The 13071-nt window shown below is 41.3% G+C and overlaps 1 protein-coding gene across 2 annotated transcripts in view; it reads left to right on the top strand.

Annotated features, from left to right (window-relative positions):
- Positions 1–13071, top strand: part of LOC143295206 (laminin subunit alpha-2-like) — a 122839-nt gene that overhangs the window by 56596 nt on the left and 53172 nt on the right. For both annotated transcript variants that reach the window (XM_076606780.1, XM_076606779.1), the window contains exons 31-38: positions 479–590; positions 2127–2283; positions 5318–5516; positions 6711–6827; positions 8291–8448; positions 10431–10569; positions 11560–11659; positions 11972–12088. In XM_076606780.1, coding sequence (XP_076462895.1) covers positions 479–590; positions 2127–2283; positions 5318–5516; positions 6711–6827; positions 8291–8448; positions 10431–10569; positions 11560–11659; positions 11972–12088 — 1099 coding nt within the window. The remainder of the gene's footprint in view (positions 1–478; positions 591–2126; positions 2284–5317; positions 5517–6710; positions 6828–8290; positions 8449–10430; positions 10570–11559; positions 11660–11971; positions 12089–13071) is intronic.

Here is a 13071-nt window from a genome sequence, read left to right as displayed (position 1 = left end):
CAGGTTTCTTTGCATTAGTATCCCAGAGTGTCTATTCTCATTCAAGAGATTTTTTTTTTTTTTTTAAACCACAATTTTGATTGTCTTTGCCTTTGAATGCATCCTCTGTTTTGTAATGCATATTGAATCGTTCAGGTTATATACATGCATCTTTGAAGTGCTAGCCCTTTATGTGTATATATGTTGTTCTGTGTTGTGTTTTGTGGTGGTGTTCTTTGGTGTGTTATGCAGTGTGTTCTCTTTTTTCTTCTCTTGTGTCTTCTCTGGTGTGTTCTGTGGTATGTCCCGTGGTGTCTCCTCTAGTGTGTTCTGTGGTGTGTTCTGTGATGTTTTCTCTGATATTGGTCTTGGGTTTTATTTAGCGGAGGAAACGTGAAGATACCAGTCAATATTCAGCGTAAAGTAAAACATAACAGTTTTCAGTCTCCTGTTGCTGGGATTTGATGGATAACAGTCGCACTGTTTGTGTTCCTGACAGCTTGACTTCACCAACTCCCGAGTCAGTGCTGTGAGAGAGAAGACCAATGAGACCATGCTCAATGCCACAGAGGTGGAAAATGTTGTTGATGAACTCTTGAAAGAGATCAAAGGTTTGTATTATGTGGATGCCTTTTTTTTTTTCTTTATTTGTCGTTAATTTTTACAAGATAACTGACTTAGTAGACGTGGCTATTGGGAATATGTCATTTCTTTTGGCTGGGAAACTGAGCTGATTGGCTTGCAGAAGGCAGACTTTGTGGGATGTCTTATTATTGAGTTAGCCACAAATTTTGGCCAAACAGAGCAAACTCATAGGCTTAGTTTGCATCATTTTGACATCTTCAGTATATTTAACCAATCAGGGAGTGTGTTACAAATTCCCTATACCATCTGACACAGAAAAAGGTGTCAGTGAATTCTTCAGTAGATAGATTAGAATTGCCTCAACTGTATGTTAACTGATAGAAAAAAAAATCATCTGTTTTTATTTTGAAGTGTTAGTATATATACTTATAATCAGCTGACTTAGTAATTCTGTGAATCCTTAACACAAATACATTGGAATGCCCTCATCTGTAATGTTAACTGATAGAAATAAAGATTGATATAACTTTTTATGTTTTATATTGTTATTGTCTAGTTCCTGCTGTTTGTTGTAAATGTTGGTGCTGGTGCGTGTGGATGTATGTGAGCATATGAAAGTGGCAATAATAGTTTTGAAATTTGTATTGTATTACGCCACATTTGGGCATCAAGGTGTTGTTTGACACATAATGTTTCAGCTGTTCAAGCAAGTCATTTAGCTTGCAGCATATCAACTTAATTGTCACCAAATGTTTCAAGAATTTCAGTTCCAAAATCCATACATTTTTGTATTAAAAAAAAAAAAAAAATCTGTAAAGTTAAAAAAGATCAGATTGTTTGATTGCAGGTGAATGTTCATTGATAGGAAGATTAGAAATTGCCAGTGAGTTCTTCAGAGAAATCGGACATAAGATGTAGGTCCACAGATTCTTCCTATTGCCAAGGGTTGTGTGACTGATGATTTTTCTTCTTTTTCTCCTGTGCTCCTGGGTTGCAACTTTGACTCTCACTGGAAGGTTTGAATCAGCTCTAAATGTGTATCACCGTTTTTACCTTGCCCTGTAGGCAGACATAACACCATTCCAAGGGGTGTGCATAGTGGGTACCAGTTACCATAAGCCACCCAGTGCTGATGTGGGTTATAGGATCTTTTGAATGCTGATTTGATCTTTGATACATACATAAATGATTTTCAGGCATCAGCAGGTGTGAGCAGAAAAATCTCTTAACCCACTTTGCTCTGGGATTCAAACCCATGACCCTCGCATTGAAAGTCCAACACTGTTAACCACAAGGATTTTGTGCCCTTCGCATAAATGATGATTATAGTGATGATGCTGATGTTGATGGTAGTGATGATAATGATGGTTATGATGATGATGATGAGGAGGAGGAGGATGGTAGTGGCAGTGATTATGACGATGATGATGATGAAAACAATGGTGGTGATGATGATGGTTATTGTAAAGATGGTGATAATGATGACAATGGTGAGGATGAGGATGACAATGACAATTACAATAATTATAATGATAATGATGATGATGATTCTGGTGTCCCAGGCAACATCAGTCAGCTGCGGCAGCTGGTGGAGAAGCTGTATTACAACCAGACGGGCATCAACGTGTCAGCGGCCGTCATCAAGGCTCGGCGAATCCTCAGCATCATCCTGGCGCGAGACTTCACTGACGCCGACAACAACGCCAGGCAGGAAGGATGGTAAATGGGGGAGTCACCATCACTGGTGCTGTCACTGTCTCTGGTCCTTGCAAAAATCCTGGTTTGGTTACAGGGGGGGGTCCTGCACTGCTGAATGCATCACCGATATTCTCTTGCAAAGCTCCTGTCTGTGATGTCTGCCCACTGCTTTTGCCGTCGGCCTTGTTCCCTTTTCCCCAGGGCTGTTCATTGACGGATGGCCTTGGAGATCCCGTCAGGTTTTGTCACACTGCCATACTATCTCATTTTCCTCTTTTTCTCTGTGGTCAGTAGGTCTTCACACCTGCCAGTGTGCTGTCTGGTGGTCTTGCTGATTTCTTTGTTTGTTATAATATGGTCTTTGTAAGAAATACCAAGGAGTCCCTTGAAGCATTTCATTTCCACACAATGGGGGTGAAATCAGAAAAGAATAAGATATAGATAAAATAAGGTACACATAAGATAAGAATGCTATGAAGAGAAATTACATTAGAGTTGGGTGGCATGGGCAGTCCTGGCTGTGTCAAGGCATAAAGAAGTTTTGTACGTCTTCTCTAATTCTTTACGCCAAACGCCAAGTGAATTTAATGCTGCTGAAAGGAAAATTCATCATGCTAGGTGAATTTAATGCTTCAAAAAGGAAAATTATCCAAGCAAAGTGAACTTAATGCTTCTGAAAAGTAAATTTCTTCTTACTAAGTGAAGCTGATGCTGTTAAAAGGAAAATTCTCCTTGCTAGGTGAATTTAATGCTGCTAAAAGGAAAATCCTCCAAGCAAATTGAATTTGATGCTGCCAAAAGGATAATTTTCTCTCCTTCTTTATGCTGAATGGACTGAATGATGCTAAAAGGAACATTCTTCATGCTATGTGAATTTGATATACTAACTCATTGAAACCAGCCCTGACAGGTCCCAGGTTTGAATCTCAGTAACAGCGTCTGGTGGATAAAGGGTGGAGATTTTTCCGATCTCCCAGATCAGCATATGTGCAGACCTGCTAGTGCCTGAGCCCCCTTTTTGTGTATACACAAGCAGAATATCAAATAGCATGTTTGAAGATTTTGTAATCCATGTCAGCGTTTGGTGGGTTATGGAAACAAGAACATACCCAGCATGCATACCCCCCCAAAACAGAGTATAGTTGCCTACATGGCTTGGTAAAAATGGTCATACACGTAAAAGCCCAATTGTGTGAATACAAGTGAACGTGGGAGTTGCAGCCCATGAACGAACGACGAAGAAGAAACCAGCCCTGATGCTGTAAAACAAACATAGACAATTACGCAATGCTGAAAATATTAAACAGCACTATTTTTCTTTCTTTTTTTTTCTTTTTTAATATAGTTTAGAAACAAGCTTTTGAGACTTGAGTAAAAGAGCAATGCACACATTCACTTTAAACCTTGTTATTGTTATAATAAATCTCATTGACAGACTTGAACATTCAGCATTGCAGATATCATGTTTCAGATCCATTCTACTCACACTCATAGTCGTATATTTCTGCCATACAATGAGGTACTGCATCTGCCTATGAAGCGAAAGAATCTGAGCACACAGGATCAAATCCCAGACAAGCCACTATTCCCAACTCCCCCACCACTAGACCTTGAGTGGTGGTCTAGACTTAAGTCATTTGTATGAGACAGTAAACTGAGGTTCTGTGTGCAGCATGCAGCTTGCGCATGTAAAGGAACTGACGACAACGAAAGGGTTGTCCCTGACAAAATTGTGTTCAAAAGTCCACTTTGATAGGAAAACAAATGCACATGCAGGCAGAAAAGAAGAAAAATAAAGTGGCGAAGCATTCCACTGTTGTGGCATGCTCTCCCTGGGGAGAGCAGACCAAATTATACAGGGAAATCTGTTGTGACAGAAGAGTACTACAATACAATACAATGTAGCGCATTGCGGTGCAACGCAACGCAACACAGTACACCATAGCACACCGCAATGCAACGCAGTACACCACAGCACACCAAAACACAAAGCAACACAATACTGTAGGCAGACCCAGCCGACCACCACCCTGTTCACACACACACACACACACAAACACACACAGATGAACAGACAAACATACACACATACACCCTCCCATGCACACACTGAATGGCTGGTTTCATATTGTATAGTTTCATTGGAGTGTTCCTGTAATGTGACTTAAGCTGTGGTATTGTAGTATTGATTCTCTTTCAGTTTGTTAATTGATGTTATAATCTAGTAGTTAAAGAACATTGATCAATTGATACGTCACCTTCTTGTCATTTTTTCTTATTAATTAACATGTCACATTTTTGTCAGCAAATGTGTCCACAATTTACTTTTGAGGGGTGAGGAGTATTCTTGTATCTTGAAGGTGGCAGAACGGTTAAGACACTTTTCTGCCAGCACAATGTCCATGAGGGCCTGGGTTCAAATCCCACTCTCGCCCTTTCTCCCAAGTTTGAGGTAGAAAGTCAAACTGAGCATCCAGTCATTCGGATGAGACAATAAACTGAGGTCCCGTGTGTAGTGTGTACTTGGAGCACTGAAAAAGAACCCGTGGCTACGAGAATGTTGTCCTCTGGCAAAATTCTGTACAAAAAATCATCACTGATAGGTACACAAATTAATTCTCTCTATACACACACACACACACACACACACACTCACACACACACATAATTATATATATATATATATATATATATATATACATATATCCATGCACTTGAGGCCAAAGTGCATTGGGTTACGCTGCAGCCCAGCAGATGTGGTGTAGCCCCATAGATACACACACACACACAGAGTTCAAATACCACTCTCGCCACACACACACACACACACACACACACACACAACTACATGCACTCAAGGCTTAAGCGCATTGGGTTACGCTGCTGCCCAGTAGACATGGTGTAGCATACATGGATTTTTGTCCAAAAAAGCAGTGATGCCTCCTTGAGAGGAATCCAAAACTGAAACTGAAACCTGTGTCTCTGCTGCCCCCCCTCTCCACCACCACCACACCTCCCACCCACCCCCCCCCAACCCCACCTCTCCTCTCGGCAGGCTGGCAGAGAAGCTGTCGGAGCGCATCAAGAACATGCGGAAGGAGCTGGTGAACACGACAGGCGTGGCCCAGGCACTCGGCTCAGTCCTGGACAGCCTCCGTGACCTGCATGACCGCTCGGCCACCGCCAAGGACCAGGCCCTTGAAATCCTGGACGAGTACAGCCAGCAGCTGGGGACCCTCATCGCTGATCTACAGGTCTGTGGGGGTGTGGTTGGGGTTGAAGGGGTGAGGGCGGGGGTGTGTTTTGAATCTTTTCACTTCAGTTGATAATGATGCCATGATAATGACGATAATAGTAATGATGATGCTGTGATGCTGATGATGATTATAAAAATAACTGTTGATAATGATCAAATGATGATGATGATAATGATACTAATTATAACAACAACACTAATCTGCAGTTCAGGGGGTGTGGGTGGGTCGATTTCAGTTGATAGAATGATAATAATGATGATGATAACAAGGAGAACAATAACAACACTGATCTGCAGGGGTGGGGGTGGGGGTTTGATTCCTTTCACTTCAGTTGATAATGATGAAATGATGATGATGTTAATGATAACATCAACAGCACTGATCTTCAGGTCTGGGGGGTTCGATTCCTTTCACTTCACTTGATAATGATGAAATGATAATGAGACTAATAATGATGAGGAGGATTATGATGACAGTGACAACAACAACAACACTGATCTGCAGGTCTGGGGGGTGGGGGTTTGATTCCTTTCACTTCAGTTGATAATGATAAGATGATAATGATAATGAGACTAATAATGATGAGGAGGATTATGATGACAATGACAACAACAACAACACTGATCTGCAGGTCTGGGGAGGGGGGGTTCGATTCCTTTCACTTCAGTTGCTAATGATAATGATGATGATGAGGACAACACTGATCTGCAGGTCTGGGGGGTGGGGTGTCGATTCCTTTCACTTCAGTTGATAATGATAATAAAGAAGAAGAAGAATAATGACAACAACAAAAAGAGCAACAACAACAACAACAAAATGATAAATAGTGATGATTATTATAAGATAATAATGATGATAAAAATATGGCTGATCTACAGGTCTGTGGTTCAGTTCGTTACATTTAAAGTGATCAGATCCTCTGAAAAAAAATTTTTTTTCGTAGAAGTTTGATTTTCCAGTCAAACGTGGGACAAAAGGGCAAGACCAGGATTTGAAACCAGACCCTCATGGACACTGTATTGGCAGATGAGCGTCTTAACCATTCTGTCACGTTCCTCATCAATGAAGAAGAAGAAGAAAAAGAAGATGTATGGTGTAAGAGGACGTATTGTTGATTGCTGTGTGTGTGTGTGGTGTGCGTGTGTGTGTGTGTGTGGTGTGCGTGTGTTTGTGTGTGTGTGTGTGTGACAGGACAAGTTGCTGGACATAGAAGACATGAAGGAGCTGGCAGAAAACATGCTGAAGGAGGGACGTGAACTGAACAGTGAGGCTGAGAAGGCTGTCACCAGACTCAACAAAAATATCCTGGTAAGCATATCTGTTTTATATGGATATGTGTGTGTGTGTATATATATACAGTGAGAGAGAGAGATACATAGATATAGATAGATGTACACACGCACACACACACACACACACACACACTATCTCACACACACACACACACACACACACACAAATTTCTTTATAATCACACACATGCATGCAGGCATGAGGAGGTGTCGAAGTATACTAAATCTGATGTTCCATTTATGCTGTGCAACATCTGCTGAAAAGAAAAAGACACCTCCTTGAGAAACCGAAACTTGAAATTGTCTGTGCAGGTTTAAACATATAAAGAAATGTTACTCTCTCCATTTAGATGCTACACAACTTCAAGTCATTGCTGCTTACCCTTCCAATTCAGGCACCTGTGTGTTTGATCTGTATTGTCTGTATATTCTGTTTAGCATGTTCAGGATTAAGAGGCAATGCAAATCTTGAATAAAAGCTTATTTAAGTTTGCACATTTCTTCCATCATTGCTGCTGTGTGCATATCTCAAATGATCGGTATAAGGACAAGCCAAGAACCAAAGTACCTTTTATTTACCTGTACGTTGGCTGAATCAGTGGCATATGTAGCTTTGACTTGAAGTTGTGTACCTTGTAAATGGAGAGAGTTAACTTTTCTTTTTTGTTGTTTAACTCTTCCACCACCATAGGTGACTTTAGATGACTAGACAGTGCACCGCCAAAGGTGTCTTTAGTCAGCATTCAGAGGTCATGTTGAAATTACCATTTTTCACATTGTAACAAAGCTTGACAGCTGCATCCAGTTTCCCACCAGTAGGACAATGACTTACCTTTGCCTTTTGGTCGTGTTTGAAGTGAACAAGTCCATTCTGTTGTTTCGATGTGAACCGAAGCCTGTGACTGAGAGCATTGTATCCAAAAATATTTGTGCTTGTAAATGGAGAGAGTTACTTTTCTTTGTTGTTGTTTAACTCTTTCACCACGGCAGGTGACTTTAGATGACTCAAGAGTGCACCACCATAGGCGACTGTAGTCTACATTGAGAGGTCATGTAGTGCAATTATCAGACTTTGCCTTCTGCCTGAGTTTGAAGTGAACAAGTCCGTTGTTAAGTGTTGATGTGAACATGTGCATACGCAATAAGAAGATCAAATACACACATTTAAGACATATAAGATCCTGTAATCCATGTCAGCGTTTGGTGGGTTATGGAAACAAGAACATACCCAGCATGCACACCCCTGAAAACGGAGTATGGCTGCATACATGTTGGGGTAAAAAACTGCCATACATGTAAAAAACCCACTCGTGTACGTACAAGTGAACATGGGAGTTGCAGCCCACGAACAATGAAGAAGAAGAAGATGTGAACCGAAGCCTGTGACTGAGAGCATTGTATCTAAAATATTTGGTAATGAAAGAGTTAATCCTTGACTCTCCCAACCGCATTGTTCTTTTTCCTTTCATGTCTGTACAGGTGCTGCAGAACGAGCTGTCAGTGCTGAACACAGCGAAGGCGGAGCTGGAGAAACGGTTCAACGTGCTGCGCAATGCCATGCCAGGTCTGGAGCAGAACTACCGTGACGCCTGGAGACATGCCCTGGACCTGGAGAGGATGGCCACACACCTGGCAGAGTGAGTGACGCCCGTGGCAGTAATAGAGATGTGATGTGTATGTGTGTGTTCTTCAGTTTAACCTCTATCGACACACTGTGATTTTAGACAGAACAAAAAAGAAGAAAAAATGATTCATGTATAATAGAGCAAGAACCAAGAACAAAGTTAACTGTAAAACGTCTATCTACACACTGTGATTTTAGACCAAAAAAAAAAGAAAAGAAAAGAAAGAAAAAAAAAATTGTTAATGTATAATGGAGCATGAACCAAAAACAAAGTTAACTGTAAACTTAATTAAATCAAATGTCCAACTGGACTAAATAGAGATGTGATGTGGTGCGTATGTGTGTGTGTTTGTTTTTTAGCTGATACTAAAAAGGCGATCAAAACATAGCATGCAGTACTCTGAAACAATGAAAAAGAAGATCAAGCCTTATTTTTTGAATCTTTAATAAATATTAAGAAAAAGGTGATAGAAATATTGCGTACAATACATTCTGCATACAATGTAAAAGTTCCTGAAATGTTCAAAATAAAACTAGCAGAAGACCCACACCAACAATACACAAGGATTATGGCTCTTAGAACATAGAAAAAAGAAAAGAATAAGGACAGCAAAGGCTTTGTCATTCCATTCAGCAAATGGATTAATTTATAATTTTTGACTCACTTGTGGAAACAAACTGAGTATGCTTTAACCTGGTGTTCGGTCATCTGTGTGTGTCTGTGTGTCCATGGTAAACTTCAACATTGTCATTTTCTCTGGATATACTTTGTCTGCCAATGCCAAAATTGGCTTAAACATAGTATGAAAAAAATCTTCACAGTCGTACCAATAACAGGTTGTAATTCTCCTGAATTAAGCCACACTTCCGAATCATTAACGGTTTATTTTGTTGAGATGTGTTCCGAAATCCGAAAATTCTAAAAACCGTTTTCCACGGAGTTTGGCCGACAAGAAGGAAGGTTGTGTTTGAAGACGACATGACCTCATGTTTCTAGTTAACAATCAAAAGGAAAGAAACATAAATTCTGGACAGAACACTTACAGTGATACTAACTACACCATCAATGTGTTTACTGCATATAGATATTCTAAAGTGGGCATGAATTAATTGGAATGAACATAAAAGAAAAATTGAATGTATCGTTTTTTTCAGCCTGTTGTAGACTGGTTTGTGCAGATCTAGAAATCGACAATGTAGTGCGATTTGCTTGAAGGAGATGGCAACATCTCCTTCACCGTGGAAATAAAAGAATAATCAAGATATAATAAAACACAGAAAAAACATGATTTAAACGGCGTTATTACATCCACTACAATCACATCTATTTAACACAGGAAGAAGAAAACGTCAGCATTGCTTTAAGTTATAGATTTAGTCATTTGACGTCAGCTGCAGCCTTGGGGATTAGACTGCTTGCATCAGAACTGAACATGTGTGGTTCGATCTCGGTTGCATGCCTTTTTTTTCCAATTTTTTCTCCCAAGTTTATTTTATATATCATATTTTATACCCAACACTTTTCAACAATTTTTTTAATCTCTTTTTTTTTTCTCTCTCTCTCTCCTTGTGATTCCTTTACTGGATAAAGAAAAAAAGCAGGAGTGTCTTGAAGGCTTTGCCTCCTGTTGTCATAAAAACAGCAACAGAATGGAACCAACTGGAAAAAGAAGTCATCAGTGAAGCTTGATAAAAGTTCTGTGAAAGTTGCTGCTTTCTGCACCGAGCAAAAAAAAACAAACCAACAACTTTGATTTCAAATCTAGTTGCATGCGCTCTCCGAAGTCGTGAAAATGTCCAAAATTGGCCATGCAACACACAGAAAATTTTTAAAATAATGATAATGATAATAATTTTAACCTGATTCTGCAGATGGTCAGGCATGAGAAAGACCAGGATGCCATTTTGTAGCCTATAAATTTACAATATTGTCTAACATGAGAATGAAGATGACACCCTTTTTTTCTCTCTCTCTCTCTTTTTTTTTTCTGTCAGCCTGTTTGAGAAGGTTCGGAGCTTGGCAGAGGACCCGATGCGAGCGGCCCAGGCATACCAGCAGATTGTTCAGCTCATCAACCAGGCAGAGGCTGCCGTCCGCAAGGCCTTGAAGACCGCACAGGACTCTGTGAAAATTGTGCGTCACTGAGTGAAGGGTGTGGGGAGTGAGCGGTTGTCAATGTGTGTGCATGTGTGTGTGTGTGCATGTGTGTGTGTGTGTGTGTGTGTGTGTACATGCTTGTGTGTGTGTGTGTTTCCATGTGTTTATGTTGTGTGAGTTTGTGTTTATGTGTAATTACTTTGAATATTTCTTATTTATATGTCTGGTTGAGTGTGTATTTATGTGTGTGTTTTTGTGAGTGTGTATGTGCGTTTGGGTGTATTTATTGTATGCATTTCAAATGTTGGATTTTTTTTTTTTACCCCACCATGTTGGCAGCCATTCTACAAATTCTGGGGTGTGCATACTGGGTATGTTTGTGTTTCCATAACCCACTGAAGGTTGACATGAGCTTCGGAATTTTGAATGTACACATTTGATCTTCTGCATGTGTATACACACAAAGGGAATAGAGGCACGATCTGCAAGTATGTTGACCTTCACCCTCAATGCACCAGTGCACGGATACCGGGATTAAACAGAGGACCTTGAATTTGAAACCCCAACGATGGGCATAATAGCCAAGTGGTTAAAGCATTGGACTTTCAATCTTAGGGTCCCGGGTTCGAATCGTGGTAATGGCACCTGGTGGGTAAAGGGTGGAGACTTTTCCGATCTCCCAGGTCAACAAATGTGCAGACCTGCTTGTGCCTGAACCACCTTCGTGTGTATAGTATACACAAGCGGATCCGATACGCATGTTAAAGATCCTGTAATCCATGTCAGTGTTTGGTGGGTTATGGAAACAAGAACATACCCAGCATGCACACCCCTGAAAACAGATTATGGCTGCCTACATGGTGGGGTAAAAAAAGGTCTTGCGCAAAAAAAGCCCACTTGTGTTCATACGAGCGAACATGAAAGTTGCAGCTCACAAACAAAGAAGAGAAACACATCCCAACACTCTTAACCATTTGACTATTTCCGAGGGGATTTACAGTGATTCTTTTTCTTTGTTTTCTTCAGGCGATGGTGGACGACCTGGCGGACGAAGTGCAACGATCCGTGCAGCGCAGTCGTGACCTCCTGAAGCAGGCGGACCAGCTCTTGGACACCGGGGTCAGAGGTCAGTGACAGCTAATTGCATGCGTGTTTACATTGAAACAGCATTGAGTGGATCAATCAGCTTAATTGTTTGCCTGAACAAGAGAGAACGTTGCTGAATCAAATTGTGTCTTGGTCAAACAGCATCCGTGCCCATTTGCTGACGGGGCGCAGAGTCTGAGTTTTCCTAACAAATGAAAAATGTTCGTACCAGATTTCCTGATTATTTCTGCAAATACTTGACAGGGGTTGGCATTTGTGTGTATGCCAGTGGGTCACTGTTGAAGGAAGAAGAGTGGAATGGTGCATGCCATGCTGTGTGAACTGTGTGCAGACCTGTCAGACAAGCTGCGAGTGGTGCGCAGAGACGTGGACGATGTTCAGCGCCAACACCAGTCAGCCATCGACCTCCTTAACATGCTGAGGGCCGGGCTGAACACTATGCCTAAAGGTGACCTCACACACTGACACACTGAACACCATGCCTAAAGGTGACTTCACAGGCCGACACACTGAACATCATGCCTAAGGGTGACTTCACACACCGATGCATATCCACTGGACACATAACACTGAATTCCATGCCTAAAGGTGACCTCACACACCAACACACTGAACACCATGCCTAAAGTTGACCTCACACACCAACACACTGAACACCATGCCTAAAGGTGACCTCACATACTGACACACTGAACACTATGCCTTTAGGTGACCTCACATACTGACACACTGAACACTATGCCTTTAGGTGACCTCACACACTGACACACTGAACACCATGCCTTAAGGTGACCTCACATACTGACACACTGAACACCATGCCTTAAGGTGACCTCACATACTGACACACTGAACACCATGCCTTTAGGTGACCTCACACACCGACACACATCCATTGAACACATAGCTCTGAACCCCCTGCTTTAAGGTGACCTCACACACACACATCCACTGGACACCCAACACTAAACACCATGCCTTAAAGTGATCTCACACACTGACACACATCCACTGGACACAGCACAAAACACCATGCCTAAAGGCAGCCTCACACACTAACACCTGTCCTCAGGACTCGAGCAGTACTAGATTTTTTATTTGTATAGCTCTCAGCCTCAGACTGATTTCATTTTTTAGTTTCCAATCACAAAGAGTTAGTCTGTACAACACTGAGCTAATTGATATGAAACACGAGACTAAAACCAACAGATCAGTCCTTGGCACAGTGCTTAATAAAACACAGAAGGAATCATGGACTGAACATGAATGTTAGAATGTGTCTGGTATCTCTTCATCCTGTAAAGGCTGGGGCACAGTGTGCCTTGCAGTGATCGTGGTTTGTCTCTCAGGAACTGAGGATGACAATGCATTGTGCCATCATCAGCAAATACCATGGCCTTGTAGCCCAAAGTCTGAAGCACACAAGCAGTA

Source organism: Babylonia areolata, chromosome 20 (genome assembly GCF_041734735.1).
Source record: "Babylonia areolata isolate BAREFJ2019XMU chromosome 20, ASM4173473v1, whole genome shotgun sequence".
In the NCBI taxonomy this organism is placed as follows: Eukaryota; Metazoa; Mollusca; class Gastropoda; order Neogastropoda; family Buccinidae; genus Babylonia; species Babylonia areolata.
Note: the sequence above shows the minus strand (reverse complement) of the source record. Positions and strands in the feature narration are given on the sequence as shown.